General features: G+C 45.3%; 2 protein-coding genes across 5 annotated transcripts in view; both read right to left on the bottom strand.

Moving 5' to 3' along the window:
* Positions 1–261: 261 nt before the first annotated feature.
* LOC130404020 (uncharacterized) lies at positions 262–2,314 on the bottom strand. Its single transcript, XM_056608613.1, has 3 exons — positions 2,199–2,314; positions 1,407–1,589; positions 262–1,301 (listed from the first exon to the last, which is right to left on the bottom strand). Exons 1-3 carry the CDS (start codon positions 2,233–2,235, stop codon positions 262–264), a joined length of 1,260 nt encoding a protein of 419 aa, XP_056464588.1. The 5' UTR covers positions 2,236–2,314.
* A 14,799-nt stretch (positions 2,315–17,113) lies between these two features.
* The window catches only part of phkb (phosphorylase kinase, beta), a 70,762-nt gene continuing 65,869 nt past the window's right edge, over positions 17,114–22,006 (bottom strand). For 2 of the 4 annotated variants that reach the window (XM_056607449.1, XM_056607448.1), the window contains 4 exons: positions 20,964–21,093; positions 20,054–20,161; positions 19,169–19,309; positions 17,114–17,910 (listed from right to left, as the gene is read on the bottom strand). In XM_056607449.1, the coding sequence (XP_056463424.1) occupies positions 17,773–17,910; positions 19,169–19,309; positions 20,054–20,161; positions 20,964–21,093 (517 nt within the window). In that variant the 3' untranslated portion in view covers positions 17,114–17,772. The remainder of the gene's footprint in view (positions 17,911–19,168; positions 19,310–20,053; positions 20,162–20,963; positions 21,094–22,006) is intronic. The other 2 variants (XM_056607446.1, XM_056607447.1) reach the window with 1 other exon arrangement.

The following is a 22,006-nucleotide window of genomic DNA, read 5'->3' as shown; positions in this document are numbered from 1 at the left end:
TTTGAGGGCGCCTTTCAAAGCACCGAAGGTCACTTTTGGGTATGGATGCAACAGACACTTATGGCTGAAAACCACTTACTTGGTTAGATGTTAGCTTAGAGTATATTGTCAGTACAAATAAATTGTAAATTCAATATTGATCGACAACTAATGAACTAATGAACACTTAACAACCAATGCAAGCTTGAAGTCAAAAAATCTAAGTTGTTGAAACCAATGTTAAAGTTAACCAATAATGATCAGGGAGAAACCAGATGCACATTATTTCAGCACAACACTAGGGCTCATGTTTGTCAGAGCACAACATACAGACACAATCTTATCAAGAAATGTCGTGTCTTCATCCTTGCATGGCAACACCATGTGAATAGGTACTTTAGCTGACAAAATGGTGTACTTGTTGCGGACGGTTCCGATCACCCTTTCCACATGAATTCGGAGGTGGGCAATTTTTCTTGTGCTCTCCACGTCTCTTGCATCCAGCTGACAGCGTCCTTTTGTGAAAGCAGGGATCTTTACTTCGGCACACATAAGTCCTACACTGTCCTGTATGTCAAAGCCGCGGTCAGCCAACACCAAATCCCCAGGTAACAGTTTGTCCAGAATCCCACAGTTATCAGTTACGTGCTTATCACTGACGCGTCCCCCCCATCCCTTGGAAATGAAAGAAATTGAGCCCTGTGGTGTAATACCAATAAGGAACTTCATAGTTGTGTTGTGTTTGTAGTGGGAATATGACTGAGCTTGAGCTTTAAGATTTGATGGTGTCTGTATGAATATTTCAAAACAGTCCAGAATAACAGCAACACGCTTCCCAAAGGCCTCCACAAACTGATGGGGCATAGTTGCATGCAACGCATCTCGCCCTGGCCAGTTAATTAAAGGGCTGGTGCGCGCATGCAGAACATTTATGGTGTCACTGAACGTTTTGGAAACAGTTTTTCTGTCTACACAAAAGAGGTGGGCAATGTGTTGTAAAGGTAAGTTTAGTCTAAGGCGCATGAGGGTCAGGAAAAGCATCTGAAAAGGTGAAAGAACTTTACTACTCTGTGTCATGTACGGTCCAACACAGGCTAGAACACCCATGACAACTTCAAGGTGTGGAAGTCCAGTGTAGTATTTCACTTTGACGTTGTCATCCTTCAGGAAATGTTCATCCATTTTTCTCTGGCTAAGCTCACATTTCAGGGTCCTGTTCTCTTCCAGCAGCCGGTTGATTTCAGCACGCCGACGCTGACAGAAGTCACATTCTGTCAGCAGTGTCTGGTCAGCTCCATCCTCTGCTGGTGCTGGTGTCTCCACTGTGGATCAGATAAGGAAATATTTTAGCTAAATGTGCATCATGCAGCTGAAACAGCAAGAAAAGCAATATAAGGTCTTGTATCTGCTGGCTCTGTAAGGCTTACCTGGTGGAACAAGGTCATCAATAACTGTCTCATCCATCGCAGGTGTACTGTCAGTCCTTTGCCGTTTTCTTTTGTTCTGTCTCTCATAGCGTGCAGTCTTTGTGGCCTTCATCTCAGTGTGGCCCAAGTGTAGTGATGGTGCCCAATACGGATGCGAGTTGTACATTTCATTTGCTGGTTTTCCTGGTAACACAATTTAAAAATTATTATCCATAGCAGAAGTGTTGAAAACATATAGAACCATAATGTTATGAAAGATCCTTAATATACATATTATTATATTATATGATTACATTACATTACATTTGGCTGACGCATTTTTAACCAAAGAGACTAACAACATGGTAACAGTTAAGTTTTAAAGCAATTCTCTCAACAATTTTAGGACAATTTAAAAACGGTAGAGTACAGTAAGAATAAGTGCATCAGTGAGTGCTGTTTTTAAACAGTTGAGTGTCAGTTCAAGGCGGCTGGTAAGTGCTAGGATCAGCAAGACTTGTAAGTGGTGCTATGAGAGATGTTGTTCTCCAAAGAGCTGGGTCTTCAGGAGTTTTTTGAAAATGGAGAGGGATGTCCCTGCCCTTGTAGGAACTGGCAGTGTGTTCTACCAACGAGGATGAAATGCTATATCAAACGCTATATCAACCAACGAGGATGAAATGCTATATCAACCGTCTCTGATGTTATGTTATGTTTGTGTGGGCGCGCATTCATGTATGTGGTGTCGCGGTTGAAGGAAAGAAACAACGTAGATCTAGGCTATAAAAATAAAATCGTGCATCTTTAACTTACCAGAATGAAAATGCAGGGAACACACTCTCATCGACATCGGGATACTGTGGAAAGTTATGTTCGGTCGTCTTACAGCCGCGATCCAAGCGAGCCGACGACTCTTCGTTATCTCCGACACTTGGGCCCAATCCCGTTTCTTTGCTCACTGTCTCAACCCTACATCTCAACCCTAACCCTCATTGTTCATGCTCATTGCTACCCCTCATTGCTACCCCTAACCGATCCCCTACCAAATGGGACAACCCTACCCTGTGACGTCATCATGGCCTCCCCGTGCCCCCTAGCAGATAACCAGACCCCTGGTAATGTTACAAGAGACAGACTGGCTGCCATTGTCTCGGGCAACGAGCAAGACCCATTGTAAAGATGTTTAACCTGAAATGGTATTTATATTTTGGCCTAGTGTGAGTGCACCCTTAGATAATAATCGGTTATGAACAAGAACACTTTAGAACAGGGGTGCCCAAATTCTTCCCTCTGGAGGGCCAAAATTTAATCGGGGGGAGGCTCGTGGGCCAAAATTGTAATTTTTCAGTATATTAAGTTAAATATGGGTATAAATAGCATGCACGTGCAAAATCAACACTATCACAAGGTCATTTTGAAAAATGAATGACAATGTTTATTGTGCTTCAAATTAATGTTCAAAAAATAATAAATAAATCATAAAATCTATCTTCTTTAAATTAGAAAAATAATTGAAGCACTATGAAATATTTGAAGACAGACATGGAACATGTCTGTCGATTCCAACGCAATAACATTTCTGTATATTGCGTTGGAATCGACCTCGGTAAATAAATAATCATGTTCCCAAAAAATTTTGAATTTGCGTTTGTCTGTGTGCCACTGCCGCTCCATCCTTGCGTCTCACTTACTCACTGTCACGTGACTTCGGATTGGAGCGCAAGAGGATAGGAGCTCAACAGCGCCACCCTACCATCAATGTATCACAATGTTATTCTATGGTCAGGAATGGAAGTGCACCAATCAATAATATTCAATGAGTGCGATCGCTGATGGTGGAAAACAATAATATATACAGTGGGTAAGGCGCGGGCCAAATAAAATCAGTCTTGGCCGGCGGGCCCCAAATGGGGCTGCCCTGCTTTAGAAGAAACACTTTATTTAAATAAGAAACACTGAACAACACATCTAAAAATACACACACAAGCATCTAAAAATACACACACACGCACACCTAAAAATACACACACACACACACACACACACACACACACACACACACACTCTCTCTCAGCTTTTGAGAGAATGGTGGAGAATCACATCTTCTCCACCATTCCGCCAACTTTGCCTCTCTCTCCTCATGCCTCGCCTGCTCCCTGGCACTCTCCTCTTGGAAGGGGTGTCTGGGGTGGTGGAAGAGGTGCCTGGGGTGGAGGAGCATGAGGGAGAGGTGGGGGGGCTGGTGGCAGTGGACTCAACGATGTCCTGAAAGAAAACGAATAAGAAGGAATTAGGAATTATATGCCAGAACTGGGTGATATGGCCATATGTTACGTACAATATATAATAGCTATGTACACAATATAGTACTGCCAAAAATTACATTGATTAACCATGTAATATTACTAATATAATATAATATATTAGTATATATAATATTACTTATAGAATGTTACTAATATAATATAATATATTAGTATAAAGCTTATTTTTAACCTGGAGTTACTAGAACATGGAAGATCTGGATATCATACGACATGATATCCAGCCCGGTCTTGCAGCCCGGCCGTCTGACTTTCGCGGGCCGCCCGACCCCGGTTCTCGGCCGATCTGCAGAGCACGATCACGGGCTGCAGCCCGGCCGAGAACCGGGGTCGGGATGCCCGCGAAAGTCCGACGGCCGGGCCTGCAGAGTGGGCCGCCCGACCCCGGTTCTCGGCCGATCTGCAGAGCACGATCACGGGCTGCAGCCCGGCCGAGAACCGGGGTCGGGCGGCCCGCGAAAGTCCGACGGCCGGGCTGCAGAGCCCGTGATCGGACTTTCGCGATCTTCCGAGAGTCGCGGCCGGGCTTCGAAGACCGTGGCCGGGCTGCAGAGTATAATCAATAAAATAATTAATAGATAATTACAGAGAAAACACTTACATTTGTGTTTTTCCAATCCTGTCGCATCTTTTCGCCCTCCATCTTGTCTAGGATATTTCTTGATTTTCCGTTTTCTCGCAAGGTATTGTGGGAGCAAGTCAGAACTGAAGCGCTTTGAGGGTGCCCATCGAAAATCTAAATTTTGAGGGGATGTTAGCCCTCCACCTTACCCCTTAAGCTACATTTAAACAGTATTGGGACATGCCTCATATGATTTGTCGCACGTTCTTAATGTATAGAGGTACCAGAATCAGTTGAAACATTCTTTTGTTACATTTTCCATTTGAGATATAGCCATTCTAAGCTCCCGGCCGCCATTTTGGACGCCATTATGAAAATGAAGCCTTTCTGGGAGTTATATTTTCCTAGATTGTTAGTATGTTCATAAGCATATTTGCAGGTACCAGAATCAAGTGAAAAATCATTCGAAAAATCATTTTCTATTGAGATATATAGCCATTTTAAGCTTGGCCGGCCACCATTTTGGACGCCATCTTGGAAATGAAGCCTTTCCAGAAGGTGTATTTTCCTAGATAATTCCTTTGCAACATTTTTTCAATTTGAGATATAGCCATTTCAAGCTCCCTCCCGCCATTTCGGCCGCCATCTTGGAAATTAGGGCTTTCTGGGAGGTATATTTTGGTATACTTTTAGTATACCAAATCCATTGAAAAACCTTTTGTATCAATTTTTTTGGGGTTAAGCCCTTTTTTTTCATAGATTGACTCACCTAGCACGCGAGTAGATTCTCGCGAGCGAGGCAAAACTAAACAAAGGCACGTAGGGTGCGATACCAAGGGTACACCAGTAGGTGTCCTTCTTTTACAAGTTTAAACAGCAAAGAGGAGCAAATTGATTATGTCAGAACAGTTGGGATTACACATTTTTCAGTGCTACGGCCCTACGGCTCACGCCTAGGGAAAACCCAAGAGCAATAGCCTTAAAAGGCGAAGCCTATACGATATAGAACAGAAATTTCAACTTTCCCCGTTTTTATGTGTGCAAATTGCTTTTCAGAGGGAGAGAATCACTTTTTGACCAACCATGTGATTCTGACTCTAAAATGTTGATTGTGCTCCAAACTAATGTACTTCACTTCCAAATGGTGGCTGCTGAAATTAATGGACTTAACTTTCAAATGGGGGCATATGGCTTATACAACCCTTTTGTAAGCCTGGTAAACACGTTTGCATTGAAAGGAACAGAAATATCAACGTTTCTAATTTGTATGTGGGCAAAATGCTTTTCAGGGCGAGAGAATCACTTTTTGACCACCAAAAATGTTGATTGAGCTCAAAACTAATATATTTCACATCCAAATGGTGGTCACTGAAGACTAATGGACTTCACTTCCAAATGGTGGTATATGGCTTGAACAACCCTTTGTAAGCCTAACAATGCGTTTGCATTGAAAATAACTGATTTATCAACTTTCCTATTATTTAAGTATGCAAAATGCTTTTCAAAGAGAGAGAATCCCTTTTTTGACCAACAACGTAATTCTGACCTTAAAATATTGATTGTGCTCAAAACTAATATATTTCACTTCCAAATGGATGTTGATCAAAACTAATGGACTTCATTTCCAAATGGTGGTATATGGCGTATACAAGCCTTTTGTAAGCCTAGTAACCCGTTTGCATTGAAAGGAACAGAAATATCAACTTTTCTAATTTTTATGTGTGCAAAATGCTTTTCAGAGCGAGAGAATCACTTTTTGACCAACAATGTGATTCTGACCTTAAAATGTTGATTGTGCTCAAAACTAATGTACTTCACTTCAAAATGGTGGTTGTGTCATGCCAAATTTGTACCGACTGCCAAATTTGTACCGGGCGCGTCATCCACACGTAATCCACTCCAAATCTGCCTGGCAACAGATGATCGCGTCGAATGACGTGAACATTCGCGAAACTTCTATCTAGCGATCCGTTATCTGTATTGTGCTAGTTCGTCCATGACCTGCTTTAAACACTCAGTTTACTTGCTAAATTTGATTAAACAATTAGATACAATACAAATATAAAGTAAAAACAAGTGTAATCTGTAATGATATCAACATCAGTTATTAGACCGTCACACGGAGCATGCGCAGTTGGATTGGCGCGCTGCATGTTGATGTCTGTTCCAAGATACATCGTGTGTTTATTAAGGAACCCAACAAAACATTACATTATCTAGCGATCCGTTAACTGTATTATGTTATTTCCTCTTTGGCAACATGAGCGCGAATGTTTTTTGAAACCTGCCCGGCAACGGACGACGCGATCATCTGCTGCCATGCAGGTTTGGAATGGATTACGTATGGATGACGCGCCCGGTACAAATTTGGCAGCCGGTACAAATTTGGCATGACAGTTGCTCAAAACTAATGGACTTGACTTCCAAATGGTGGTTACTGTAACAGTATCTGTAACAGTAACCACCATTTTGAAGTGAAGTCCATTAGTTACAGGTTAACTAATGGACTTCACTTCCAAATGGTGGTACATGGCTCATACAACCCTTTTTAAAGCCGGGTAACACGTTTGCATTGAAAGGAACAGATATATCCACTTTTCTCATTTTTATGTGTGCAAAATTCTTTAAAGAGCTAGGGAATCACTTTTTGAACATCAATGTTCCTGGCCTTAAAATTTTGATAGTGCTCAAAACTAATATCACATCCAAATGGTGGTTGCTGAAGACTAATGGACTTCACCTCCAAATGGTGGTATATGGCATATAACCCTTTTGTATAGCCTAGTAACACGTTTGCAGTGAAAGGAACACAAATATCAACTTTTCTAGTATTTATGGGTGCAAAATGCTTTTCAGAGTGAGAGAATCACTTTTTGACCAACAATGTGATTTGGACCTTAAAATGTTGATTGTGCTCAAAACTAATGTACTTAGCTTCCAAGTGGTGGTTGCTCAAAACTAATGGGCTTGACTTCTAAATGGTGGTTACTGTAACCAATGGACTTCACTTCCAAATGGTGGTTACTGTAACTAATGGACTTCTCCTCCAAACAGTGGTATATGCCTAATACAAGCCTTTTGTAAGCCGGGTAACAAGTTTGCATTGAAAAGAACAGAGCCCTGTTTCAGGTAGCTGGTTTTAAGGCAACCCCGAGTTTGTTCGCTCTGAGTTAGTGGAAACTCTGGGTTTTCCGTTTCAGGTAGCAGGTACATACGCCGTGGGTCTAACCTGCTCGGGAGGTGGTTAGACCTACTCTGAGTTTGTTGTCTATAAGGCTGAAGGCAGCTCTCCGACAGAAGGAAGTGTTAGAAATGGCATGTCCTTTTCTAGGAGAGCCTGTGGACGTAGAGGCTGCGATCCTCAGAAGGAATCTCCGTGAGGAACGATTATTAAGACCCCGGTTGGATATAGGCCTACTTTATTTTCCTGATAATTTTCTTCACGAGCGCTATCGTTTTTCAGCGCAATCTATCATTTATTTAGACCACCTTCTCAGCCCCCATGTTAACTGTCAAACGCACCGGGGGCATGCTTTAAGTTTTTTTTTTAGTTTTTTTATCGCAATTAACGCATGTGCAGAATGATCCGCCCCGTGCATCACACCCGCTCTGTACTACAGTCACTTCAACGTTGTGGCTTTCCCATGATCAGAGTAGCTGACTAACCACGGACCTATAATTGCTGCAAGTCAAGAAACTCATTTTAAGAATGCAAGGCAGAAAAGACCCTGGTACTGCTTTTAACCAGATGCTGTTCTTCTCTACATGCACATGCTCAGCATAATCGTCTGCATTGTTCACTGAAGTAAAATCCTTTGAGTAAACTGTTCAACAAAATAACTTGTCCCACCACAGCCCGTGTTCTAATAAAGACAATCTACTTATTATGAGGATTTTTTTATTTCCTGAGAGCACAAAAAAAAAAAAAGTCATTTATATTGGGTATGTTTTTAGAGCTGGGTACAGTAGCCTATCCCAGTTTGCACCTCACCCACCTATAACTTATGTTCCAAAATTTGGATCTCCAAAGCATCCTTTTGCATCTTTTGAATTGTTACAATTGCATGGAGGTTGGTGAGGGCATCTGGTTCATCAGTAGCTGGAAGAAGATGATTAGACAGTGCAATTATTACTTGAGCCAGAATATTGCCCCATCTAATTTGCAACGCGCTGGGTTGCGTGTACATATTTAATTATTTTGAATAACCAACCTCTTATACTGTAAAGGCACTTCTATCCTGGGGGGTGGGGGGGATCAGAGGAGCTCCCCCCAGGGATGCCCTCAGCCACAGGACGCATACTCTGTTGGCTGAGGGCCATCTCCTCAGCCTCTGTGAGGGCTGCAGGTGGTGGACCCCCTCCAGTCTGCCGGGCCTCTGCATTTTTTTGATTTGCTAACATGGAGGAAAATGTTACCCTAATATTCAGTAAGCGCTATTTTGAAGACACATATATATTTATAATGCATTTTGCCTAGGTGTAGCCTTCTAATATATCTAAATCCTATTAAATATTGGCAGTGTTGGGGTGGCTGGGAAATGTACTACTTACATTTACTGCTTAAATATAGTATACAAATATATAATACATGTTGAACATAGCTGTTAAATTAGGTAGAGCAGGCAAAATAGCACAATTGATTTGATTTCAATTAAACATAATAATAATAATAATAATAATACATTTTATTTATAATGCACTTTATATTCAAGAATCTCAAAGTGCTTCAGAGAAAAAAAATACCAAAAAACTATTAAAAAGGGGGAACCTCAAAGAAAGTTTAGCTAAATGCTCTTTTAAAGAGATGGGTTTTGAGGTTCCGTTTAAAAAGAGCTGTAGTCTGTGGAGCCCTCAGGTGGTCAGGGAGGGCGTTCCATAGTCTAGGGGCAGCAGCAGAAAAGGCCCGATCACCCATGGTGCACAGCTTCGTATGTCGGGTTTGGAGGGTGTGAGTGGATCCTGAACGGAGTGTACGTGAGTTTGTCGGGGGGGTGAGGAGTTCCTGAAGGTAGAGGGGGGCAAGTCCGTGAAGGCACTGGTGGGTGAGGAGGGAGACCTTGTACTCAATTCTGAGTGAGACAGGGAGCCAGTGCAGTGATTTCAGGATGGGGGTGATGTGGTCATGCTTGCGCACCCTCATCAGGACCCTGGCAGCACTGTTTTGAATGTATTGGAGCCTCTGGATGCTCTTGCCAGGGATCCCAATGAGGAGTGCATTGCAGTAGTCCAACCTGGAGGAGACAAAGGCATGGACGAGCTTCTCTGCATCAGCCAGGGTGAGTGATTGGCGGAGTTTGGCGATGTTCCTGAGGTGGTATAAAGCTGTCTTACAGAGGTGTTTGATGTGGGTGTCAAAATTAAGTTGTGGGTCCATTTTAACACCGAGGTTGGTGACGGATGTGGAAAGGGGGATGTTTTTGCCAGAGAAGGTGATATTGGTGATGGTGGGGGAGCGGAGCTGATGTGGCGTGCCAACAAGGATGGCTTCCGTTTTATGGCTGTTAAGTTGTAGGAAGTTGAGCTTCATCCACGCCTCTATCTCCTCCAGGCAGGTGGTCAGTGTGGATGTTGGCAGAGGGGCAGAAGAAGTGGGGGTTGTCCTGATGTAGAGCTGTGTATCATCAGCATAGCAGTGGTAAGACAAGCCATGCCTGCTAATGACACTACCCAGGGGGAGCATGTACAGTGAGAACAGTGTGGGGCCCAACACCGAGCCCTGGGGGACACCGCAGGTGACGTTATTGGTGTGTGATTTTGCTTTGCCCAGGGCAACGTGCTCAGTTCTGTCAGTGAGGTACGAGGTGAACCAGTTCTTTACATTTCCTGATAGTCCAATGGTGTATTGCAGGCGGTGAAGGAGAATATTGTGGTCAACCGTATCAAAAGCAGCTGTTAAGTCCAGGAGGATGAGGAGAGATGGGGAGCCGGTGTCTGCTGCCATCAGGAGGTCATTTGTGACCCTGACCAAGGCTGTTTCTGTACTGTGGCCATAGCGGAAACCAGACTGGAATTTTTCAAACAAGTGATGTTGTATGAGGTGATCCTGGAGTTGTGCTGCAATTGTTTTTTCCAGAACTTTTGACAGAAATGGGAGATTTGAGATGGGCCTGTAGTTGGAGAGGACTTCTGGATCAAGGGTAGGTTTTTTTAATGTTGGTCTGATGACAGCAGTTTTTAATGCAGATGGGATATGGCCGGCCAGGAGGGAGTGGTTAATGATATTGGTGATGAGTGGAGAGACAGCAGAGATGTTGGCCTTCAGCAGAGCTGTAGGGAAGGGGTCTAGTGCACAGGTGGATGGCTTCATTTTCCTGATGACGTCCTCCACCTCTTCCTTTGTGATGCTGGAGAAGGAGCAGAGGGTCTGGACAGAGTCAATCGGTGGGTCAGCAGTTTGAAGGGGCAGGGCAGTAGTGGTGGAGAGGTGTGAGCGGATGTTATTCACTTTTTGTTTAAAAAAGTTGATGTGCATGTTGCACCTCTACGTGGTGACATCAGATTGGGATGGTAAAGGGGGTTTGAGAAGGTGATGGACAGTTGAAAAGAGCTGTTTGGAGTTACCAGGGCTATTGTTGATTATTGCGGAATAGAACCTGGACCGTGCATTATTCAGGGCTTCAGCATAAGCCCTCCTGTGTTCCCTGTATGCCTGTTTGTGAACGGTCAGACCAGAGGCCTTGAGTCGCCGCTCAAGGACACGCCCAGCAGCCTTCATTGTACGTAGTTCACTGGTGTACCAGGGTGCGGAGCGCGAGAAGGAGACTGACCTCGATGTTAAGGGGGCGTGGAGATCCAGGAGACTGCTCAGGGACTGGTTGTATAAGTCCACTGAGTCAGCAACAGAGAGGGAGTCAGTTGAGCCAGAGGAGAGATGTTGAAGGTCCAGGGCCAGGGCATCCATGTTGATATTTTTCACATTCCTGAAGTGGATCTGCCGCTTTGGTTTGGTGTGGGAGGAAGGAAAAGGGAGCTCCATTGACACAACTCTGTGATCCGAGACGCCAAGATCATAGACCTGTAGGTTGCTGATGGGGGCCGAGTTTGAGATGACCAGGTCAATTGTGTGTCCTCTGGAGTGTGTGGGGGCATCAACATGTTGTTGTAGGTTGAGGGAGTCTAGCAGCTGAAGAAAATCAGCAGCGGGCTGGCATGAGGGGGTGTCAACATGAATATTTAAATCACCCAGAATGATGGTATTGGCAGAGGTAGTACAGAGTGTTGTGAGGAGATCAGACATTTCCGGGATGAAAGCAGAGTTGGGTTTAGGGGGCCTGTATATGAGTAGAACAGTCATGGGATGGGGGGGCTTGCATGTGAATGCAAGACATTCAAAGGAGGAAGTTGTAGGCAGCACCATGGGGGACAACTCCAGGTCCTGTTTGTGGATGCTAGGCCACCACCGCGTCCAGTTCTGCGGGCTGCCTCCAAGTAACTGTAGCCTGGGGGACAGGCTTCGTTTAGGGCAGAGTAAACCTCTGGCTGGTGCCAGGTTTCTGTTAGACACATGAAGTCAAGTCCTTTTTCCCTGATATGCTCTTCAATCAAGCTGGATTTATTATTTAAGGATTGAGTGTTGAAAAGTTCAAATTTAACCAGTGACTGTGGAGTTATTCTCTGTACAGGTCGTAGAGCCTTAAAATCCACAACGCGCAGGTTGGAATCCAATCCATGAAATCTATCCAGCCGGGAGTGCGGGGATCTCGTGATGTTACGTCTTTTGCCCTCAGCCGTCTCAGCGGACCTAATGGATGTGATGAAGCCGGCAGGCTGACCATAAATAAAGTTTCTCCCTGAGCCTCTGTGGATATATCGAGGTCTACGCAATAGTCCTAGCTGCTTAATGGTGGAAATACAGGGTGGGATGGAGCGATTGTTGTACTTCAGCAGCTGTGGGGCGAAGTACGTCAACATCGAACCTGATGTTGAGTGATGTCTGCCTGTTAGCAGCTAGGTACGGACCCGACGCATCTGGGGAAGAGCTGGGAGGCAGTGCAGAAAATCCACGAGACAGTAGAGACAGCTTAGCAGGTTGACCAGGGCATATTCCTCACCAGGATCGCCGAAAAAAAACGCCAGCAGTGACCAGGAAAATGTCACATCGGCTACTTGTTTTTAGCCGTTGTTTTTAGCCGTTACTAGGGAAACCAAAATAACAAGTGAGCTACACGGCTCTTCACAATAACACAATAACACTGGAACAACTAAAGACAGTCCATAAGCTTGCTTTTCGTCGCTGATGTAGCTTGCAGGGAACCAAGTAGAGATAATATGTCAACAAAAAATCACTTTTTAAGTAAAATTGGCCAAAATTGGCCCAAAAATTGCTTGGAAAAGCGGCGAACAGACAGCGCCAGCGTCCTCTCCGTTTGTTGCCTAGATACAACAGGTAAACATTAGTTTACCTGTTTAAACTATATTTTTGTACTTCATTTGCTGCCAAGTCCTCGTGGGGCAACTTGGGGTTGCGTAAATTGACACACACACACACACACACACACACACACACACACACACACACACACACACACACACAATTTACATATTGAATAAGTGGAAGATATTAAACTTTCCTCTTATTTTATTTTACTAATTTATTTGACTCACGCATTGACTTGTTCAGCTATTTCCTGCCAAGCTCGGAATACACGTTCATTAGAATTTCCAATTCCGTGGGGGAAAAGTAAGTGGATCTACGCTTTTGGTCCATGTTTGATCATGTTATCAGAGATCCATTGATGATGGCTCTTGACCCAACGCTGATCAACTGTTCTGAAACCGAAAACCCAGAGTTGCTTTTCAACCCTGAACTCTGAGTCAACCAACTCAGAGCGCAGGATTAAACTCAGAGTATGTTAAACCAGCTACCTGAAACAGGCCTCAGATACATCAACTTTCCTAATATTTTTCTCTGCAAAATGCTTTTCAGAGCGAGAGAATCGCTTTTTGACCAACAATGTTTCTGACCTTAAAATGTTGATTGTGCTCAAAACTAATATATTTCACTTCAAAATTGTGGTTGCTGAAGACTAATGGACTTTAATTCCAAATGGTGGTATATGGCTTAAACAACGCTTTGTAAGCCTAATAATGCGTTTGCATTGAAAAGAACATGCATATCAACTTTCCTAATATTTATTTATGCAAAATGCTTTTCAAAGGGGGACCAGAGAGTGTGTGCCAATTACCGGGGTATCACACTTCTCAGCCTCCCTGGTAAAGTCTACTCCAAGGTGCTGGAAAGGAGGGTTCGGCCGATTGTCGAACCTCAGATTGAAGAGGAACAATGCGGTTTTCGCCCCGGAAGTGGAACTACGGACCAGCTCTTCACTCTCGCAAGGATCCTGGAGGGGGCCTGGGAGTATGCCCATCCGGTCTACATGTGTTTTGTGGATCTGGAGAAGGCGTATGACCGGGTCCCCCGGGAGAAACTGTGGGAGGTGCTGCGGGAGTATGGGGTAAGGAGGTCTCTCCTCAGGGCCATCCAATCTCTGTACTCCCAAAGCGAGAGCTGTGTTCGCGTCATCGGCAGCCAGTCAGTTTTCGTTCTCAGTGGGTGCTGAGGGGTATTCCACAAAGCCGGTTTTATCACATAACCGGGTAAGTTAACCCAGGGTTTGCGGTAACCCTAGGTTTTCCGTTCCAAAAGGATCACGGTCTGTTAGTTGCTATAGAAACATATGCTCTGAATCAAACCTGGTCGGAGCTGGTTTTGCGCAGGTTAAGTTTGAAACATAACCCGGTTTTGGGTATTTCAACCGGCGTTCACCGCAGATTTCATGTGTTCACAATGGCCTTTTGATGAGAGAACTGCTGATATCGGAACGCTAATTATACAATCCACCGGGAGCGATTGATAAGACCACGGCTCGACATCTTGGCATATCGGATGACTTTTTGCTGGAGTGGAAGAGATATAGATTCTCGCGAAAATCTTTAATATATTTAAATAGCCTTACATAGCCAACACTACCAATCGAGGGCCTGGCCTCAGTTCACTCCAGACTATTTGCGTAGCCCTCCGTTTTTTTCAAATGGTAGTTTTATCTAGGCTATAATGTTGGAGATGCTGAGCACATCGCAGTCGTTTCAGATGACCCATCCAAGATTTGTATCGGCCTCCTATCATACAAAGAGCAATATTGTCTGAGTACTATGCCGAGAGGCATTTACAACATAAAGTATAAAATAGTCCTAACGGACTTGCATCCACTGGAGAATGTTCGATCGTAGCCGGCGGTTTCATTACAAGCACTAATCCATCTTGATCTGTGAAGTTGATGAATTGTCACTTTTAGGTTTTCTACCCAGTTACCAAAAAAAGAAACATTTGGAATAGTATGCGCTGTGGCAAGCACACAGTTTACATGTGTTACTTCGAAGGCATAAAAAATCTAAAATACAAGAAAACACAAAAACCTACATTCAACCAGTGGGGTATGGCCCCTGACTCTCTGAGGTGGTAGGTACCTCCAGGTGTCATTGTCAAGACAATTTGAGGGCCAGATCCAGTCTGCCGACTGTCGGCCTTTTCACGATTGGCTTAAAAAAATAGCTTATTTAAATTTATACCAATACGATGGTGGGAAAAGCTTACCAGTTTGTATGTTTTTTATACTTAATTTTTATACTTGATCCGCTGACCGCTTGGAAGCAATCGGAGTACATATTTCTTTAGAAGAAAGGGGTTATGTGGTAGGATCTTTAAGAATGCTTAACTGGGATATTTATATATTCATGGCTCAAATATTAAGGATCTTGCTTTTGACGTGTAACTAACGCATTTACGCGGCCAGAGATCCGCTGCAAGGCTTTTGTTCTCCGGGTTGCAGAGGCTTTAGCGTTCCCTTTTCTTGTGATAATGTCCTTCTACTCGTCATAGCTCTCCAGGAGAAGCTGGAGTTCCATTTCATTGAAATAAGCGGCCCGTTTCGCCATATTGATCAGGGTTTCCATGATCCATACATCACGTCTTTTTAGGTTTGGCGTGGACGCGCACAACCCTGTGTTAACCAACCCCAAGTTGATTGAACTAATGCATAACCGCTGCTATGGAACCGAAAACTCTGGGTTGGTCGGCACAGGGTCAATCAACCTAGAGTTCAGCGTTAACTCAGTGTTTGTTAAACCTCCGTTCGTGGAACACCCCTCTGGTCTCCGCCAGGGCTGCGCCTTGTCACCAATCCTGTTTGTGATATACATGGACAGGATATCGAGGCGTAGTCTTGGTGGGGAGGGGTTGCAGTTCGGTGGTCTGAGGATCTCGTCACTGCTTTTTGCAGATGATGTGGTCCTCATTAGATCATCGGCCTGTGACCTTCAGCACTCACTGGATCGGCTGGCGGCCGAGTGTGAAGCGGCTGGGATGAGGATCAGCACCGCTAAATCTGAGGCCATGACTCTTAGCAGGAAACCGGTGGATTGCTTACTCCAGGTAGGAAATGAGTCCTTAGCCCAGGTGAAGGAGTTAAAGTACCTCGGGGTCTTGTTCGCGAGTGAGGGTACTATGGAGCGTGAGATTGGCCGGAGAATCGGAGCAGCGGGGGCGGTATTGCGTTCGCTTTACCGCACCGTTGTTACGAAAAGAGAGCTGAGCTGCAAGGCAAAGCTCTCGATCTACCGGTCGATCTTCGTTCCTATCCTCACCTATGGTCATGAGGGTTGGGTGATGATCGAAAGGACGAGATCGCGGGTACAAGCGGCCGAGATGAGTTTTCTCAGAAGGGTGGCTGGCGTCTCCCTTAGGGATAGGGTGAGAAGCCCGCCATCCGTGAGGAACTCGGATTAGAGCCGCTGCTCCTTTACTTAGAAAGGAGTCAGCTGAGGTGGATCGGGCATCTGGCAAGGATGCCCACTGGGCGCCTCCCTTGGGAGGTGTTTCAGGCACGTCCAATGCGGAGGAGACCTCAATAGACCCAGGACTAGGTGGAGAGATTATATCTCAACACTGGCCTGGGTACGCCTCGGGATCCCCCCGTCAGAGCTGGTCAATGTGGCCAGGGAAAGGGAAGTCTGGGGCCCCCTGCTTGAGCTGCTCCCCCCGCGACCCGACCCCGGATAAGCGGATGACGATGAGATGAGAGATGATGCTTTTCAAAGAGAATCACTTTTTGACCATCAATGTAACTCTGACCATAAAATGTTGATTGTGCTCAAAACTAATATATTTCACTTCCAAATGGTTGTTGCTCAAAACAAATGGACTTCACTTCCAAATGGTGATATATGGCGTTTACAAGCCTTTTTTAAGCCTAGTAACACGTTTGCATTGAAAGGAACACATAAATCAACTTTTCTCATTTTATGTTTGCAAAATGCTTTTCAGAGCGAGAGAATCACTTTTTGACCAACGATGTTTCTGACCTTAAAATGTTGATTGTGCTCAAAACTAATGTATTTAACATCCAAATGGTGGTTGCTGAAGACTAATGGACTTCACTTCCAAATGGTGATATATGGCGTTTACAAGCCTTTTTTAAGCCTATTGAGTTGTGTTGCTCCGGGGGTGAGTTGTGTTGCACTGAGGGTGAGTTGTGTTGCGGCGGGGGTGAGTTGTGTTGCGCTTGGGGTGAGTTGTGTTGTGGCGGGGGTGAGTTGTGTTGCTCCGGGGCTGAGTTGTGTTGCTCCGGGGTTGAGTTATGTTTTTCCTGGGCTGAGTTTCCGATTGATTGCAGGGTCTGGTCCCCCTCACCTCTCACCTGCTAAAGAATCCACTAGAGGTTAAGTTATCAAACCCCAGAGACCGAAAGTGTTCCACGATATGAACCAAAGACGCTCACTCCCACCTCCACATTCACAAGGTGAAGAGAACTCACGAATCGATTTACAATATAACCTTTGAATGGATGAAGAAGAGTCAAACAAAGATCATCAAGGCTTTATGTGGATCAAATCGGTGAACAACACAATAAACGTACAGTAACACACAATATAGATGGAGAGCAGAGAGACGCTGTTCAGGCGCTTCACTCCCAACCGGCCCTCAAAGCCTCCTGAAGACAACAGCTACTGTCTGGTGTCTCCGCATACACAGCCTTAAAGAATCCTGCTGAGCAAGGCCCTCGTCTAGAGCTCTGCAGGCTCATTTAAACACTGGTTTCACGCTGAGTTAGCAAATCAAGTATCCTTCTGAAAGGAATTTGACCCTGGGGTTGGTTAAAAATGTTATTCATTTCTATCTCATGATACTCCCCTCATCTCATAACAGTGTACTGGATCATTTAAACTCTAGAATGTATGTATATTTTTTCTATATATTATATCTATATGCTCTGTCAAGGGTTGCCTTTGTTATGAAGGAAGGCTAGTGTGGAGGGGTTCCATGGTGGCAGTAGACCAGGGGTCAGGGGTCAACATGGCGCTGGGGCCCCCCAGGGAGACTAGACAGAGAGCCTCTTCTTCAGAAACTAAATCATTGAATCCTGAAGGACGCCAACGCTATTTAATACACACAGGTCATGCTCCACCAGCACTAGCTACACCCCAAGGGTGGAGGCTGGGGGGTCTAGCTGACGGAGCAGGGGTCCTCCCTGCAGGGCTTGAGCTCTCCCTGCAGCAGCTGTACGATGACGGCCTTGCTGAGGTAGGAGGAGGTGCCCCTCTGCCCCATGGGCTGGCTGTTGTAGAACGCCTCCATGCCGTCCTGAATGCAAACAGAGACAGCACCACCGTACATCAGCCTTCAGGTCCCGCCTCAGGGGTTAGAGAGCGGTACAGAGCTAGTGATATCTGTTTGGTTGTTGTTGTTGTTTTTGTTGTTGCCAAGCTGTTAAAGTTCTCGCTCATGTTGTGTTAACGATGTTAACGTTGTAGACCGTTCATAGGAAGTGAGAGAAGGTAAATGGGGTGGACAGTAAGGTTAGTAAGTTAGGGGTAGTAAGATTAGTAAGTTAGGGTTAGGGGTAGTAAGGTTAGTAAGTTTGGGGTACTAAAGTTAGTTAGGGTTAGTAAATTAGGTTTAGGGGTAGTAAGGTTAGTAAGTTAGGGGTAGTTAGGTTAGTAAGTTAGGGTTAGGGGTAGTAAGGTTAGTAAGTTTTTGGTACTAAAGTTAGTAAGTTAGGGTTAGGGGTAGTAAGGTTAGTTAGTTAGGGGTAGTAAGGTTAGTAAGTTTGGGGTACTAAAGTTAGTTAGGGTTAGTAAATTAGGTTTAGGGGTAGTAAGGTTAGTAAGTTAGGGGTAGTTAGGTTAGTAAGTTAGGGTTAGGGGTAGTAAGGTTAGTAAGTTTTTGGTACTAAAGTTAGTAAGTTAGGGTGAGGGGTAGTAAGGTTACTAAGATAGGGTGTTTCTTCCCTCCAAGGTGATTTGTGACCATGCAGAGACATAAAAAGCAATCATTCTCATACTTGAGAAGAACTTATTTTATTGCATGAGTAAATAGTTAATGCTATTGAAGCATATTTTTGAGGGTTAAGGGGAAAGTAAATAGCTGTAATAAAATGGCAAAAAGCAGTTCAATATTTCTTAATTGGTTCAATAGTACAACCCCAATGTCGTTGCCCCCCAGTGAAGGTATTAGAGAAGGAACATTAGCCGTCCACTGCCCTGATGAACGACTTCCGAGGACAGAGAGCTGTTATTGGATATCGTAAAATATAGTGGAGATACTATATAGTACTATTAAATATTTATATAGTTAATAGTTTATAGACCTAATTTAGGGTTATGGAACCAAAATTATTCCAAAATCATTCCAATCACATCTTAAAGGTGCAGTGTGTCATATACAGCCAGATTTGAATTGTGCAGTGTGTAGGATTGAGTGGCATATATCGGAACAGACGAGGCAGAAATTGTCTCAAATAGTAAGAAATATGTTTTAATTAGTGTACAAACCCATGAAAATAAGAATCCTTCTGTTTTCGTTACCTTACAAATAAGTCAACAAGATGGACGCCGCCCACCTGTTTCTCTTTGCCCTGCAGGCCACTGGCATCCCGCTGGAAGTCCATGAAGGCCTCCTTCACCAGACCATCCAGGTCCACCTTCTCAGCAAACTCCAGCTCCGGGTTTCTCTCCAGCACGATGGACACCACCATCAGCAGCTAGCAATGACAGGAGAGACCTTCATCAGCGAGGAGATAACAGAATCTGGACCACACCACCAGCAGCAGCTAGCCATGACAGGAGAGACCTTCATCAGTGAGGAAATACCAGAATCTGGACCACACCACCATCAGCAGCCAGTCATGACAGGAGAGACCTTCATCAGCGAGGAGAGAACAGAATCTGGACCACACCACCAGCAGACTCCATGTTGACGTTGGCTCTTCTGTGGTTTGGCATGCTAATCTTTCCAAGCTTGAATAAGCGGAACGCAGGATCCATTGGTGCTGTTCCGACCAATCGAGAGCCAGAGTCCTACAAACCCTCCTCATGCCCTGCGAGGTCAACACTGTCTTGTTCTGTCTTGCTACATGATGCTTCTTCGATAACAACAAACTTCTTTCAAACTCAAGAATTAAATATGGTTTCATACTGAATTCAAATAATTTGACTGATCTGAATTGAATTGTATTGAATTGTATTTAATAATATTGAATTGGATTGAAATATATTTCATTCAAATCATTTTGCATTTCAATGCAAAATGTTGTTTTAGTTGTTTAGTTGTTGTTTAGTTTAGTTGTGTTTTAGTTGTTGTTTAGTTTAGTTGTTTTAGTTGTGCTGCTATGCATGGTGGGGTTTTCCGTTGCAGATACCCTATGTATATTCTATGTATACATATGTATCAACATAAATGTAAATATATAGTGAAAATGCATAATACTGTATATAAAGGTTCCTACCTCCACGATGATCTGTCTGTACTCTGGGAGGACGATTCTCTGCAGCGTGTCTTCAACCAGCAGGGAGAAGTTCATCTCGTACATGGTCATGTCGGACAGGGTGGGTTGCTGAGGAGAAAAGCATGAGGAAACGTTACTCCATCACCTCTCCTCCCTCCTCAGTCGGCAGCCAACCACCCCCACCACCACCCCCCACCCCCACCACCTCCACCACCACCCCCTCATCCTCCACCCCCAACACCACCCCTCCACCACCACCCCCCGCCCCCTCCACCTCCACCCCCAACACCACCCCTCCACCACCACCACCCCCCGCCCCCTCCACCTCCACCCCCCCACCACCCCCCAGCCCCTCCACCTCCACCCCCCCACGACCCCCCGCCCCCTCCACCTCCACCCCCAACACCACCCCTCCACCACCACCACCCCCCGCCCCCTCCACTCCCCCACCACCCCCCGCCCCCTCCACCTTACCACCACCCCCCGCCCCCTCCACGTCCACCCCCAACACCACCCCTCCACCTCCACCCCACCACCACCCCCCTGCCCCCTCCACCCCACCACCAACCCCGCCCCCTCCACCTCCTACACCACCCCCCCACCTCCACCCCTCCACCACCCCCCGCCCACTCCACCTCCACCCCCCCACCACTCCTCCACCTCCACCACCCCTCCACCTCCACCACACCACCAACCCCGCCCCCTCCACCTTCACCCCCAACACCACCCCTCCACCACCCCCCCACCCCCAACACCACCCCTCCACCCCACCACCACCCCTCCACCACCCCCCCGCCCCCAACACCACCCCTCCACCCCACCACCACCCCCCGCCCACTCCACCTCCACCCCCAACTCCACCACCACCCCCACCAGCCCCTTCACCCCCTCATCCGCCACCAGCCCCTACCTGGGGCAGATGGGTCCCGGCCACCAGGATCCCGTGGGGGGTCCGCTCCAGGATCTGCCAGACGCGGTCGTAGAACCCCGGGGGGCTGCGGTTCAGAGAGCCGTCGATCTGACGCCGGTTCAGCCAGGACCTGCAGACAGACGGGCGGAGGACGACAGACACACGAGGGGAGACTGCTCGATTACAGCGAGCACACGGGTCTCTAGGAGGGGACAGGGGGGGGCGAAGGCTGGTTAGTCAGCGTTAGGCTTAACCCTGACCCGAGGGTTTAGTCGTGATCAACGTGTGTGAAGTGGTGTGTCCTGTAGGTCAGGTGGTCCGTGGAAAAGCAAACTCAAATATAAAAAAAAAAAAATCATGAAAAATTTAAGATATCTATGTATGATACAATTTTAATTAAATTGAAGGTATTGTGTGATTAATAAAATAGGCTAGTGCAAAGATTAGAACGTTCCAGAATATTTGGTCTAGTGGCTAGGAGGGAACAAGACCGAACTGTCTTGTGACAGTGCTTTGAAAATTGACTTTTCTGAAAGATGCCTGACTGCTTTTTGGCTGAAAGGTGCCAAGGCATACCCCGAACTTTCCGACAAAGCCCTGAAGCTGCTTGTGCCTTTTCCAACCACTCACCTCTGTGAATCAGGATATTTATCCCTGGTCATGTTGAAGACAAAATATCGGAACAGACTTAATATTGAACCAGATCTCAGATTGAGGCTGTCATCACTGGACCCTGACATACAGAAATGAACGTCTGCAAAGCAAAATCATCCCTCTCATTAGCTGAGCATTTGTTTAGGCTAATTGTTCTTTAGTTTTTAATATAGGCCTATATTTCTGTAAATTAATATTAACGAAATAAATTTGACTTTATTATTTTTATTATATTTAACCAGGAGTAGGCCTACTGTGTTTTCGTTAAATGTGAATAGGGCCAGAGTTCGTGATCACATCACATGCATAGCCTTTATATATAGGCAGTGTATATCTGAAACTATTTGTTTTATATTATAAATGGAAGATATAAGCCCTATTGTTATTTG

Source organism: Gadus chalcogrammus, chromosome 14 (genome assembly GCF_026213295.1).
Source record: "Gadus chalcogrammus isolate NIFS_2021 chromosome 14, NIFS_Gcha_1.0, whole genome shotgun sequence".
In the NCBI taxonomy this organism is placed as follows: domain Eukaryota; kingdom Metazoa; phylum Chordata; class Actinopteri; order Gadiformes; family Gadidae; genus Gadus; species Gadus chalcogrammus.
Note: the sequence above shows the minus strand (reverse complement) of the source record. Positions and strands in the feature narration are given on the sequence as shown.

Bases quoted from the DNA above. Each gene is read 5' to 3' on its own strand.
- LOC130404020 (XM_056608613.1), bottom strand. From the start codon at position 2,235: ATGTCGATGAGAGTGTGTTCCCTGCATTTTCATTCTG. The intron at 1,590-2,198 runs GTAAGTTAAAGA...TTGTGTTACCAG, and splicing joins TTCCCTGCATTTTCATTCTG to GAAAACCAGCAAATGAAATG. The intron at 1,302-1,406 runs GTAAGCCTTACA...TCTGATCCACAG, and splicing joins TGATGACCTTGTTCCACCAG to TGGAGACACCAGCACCAGCA.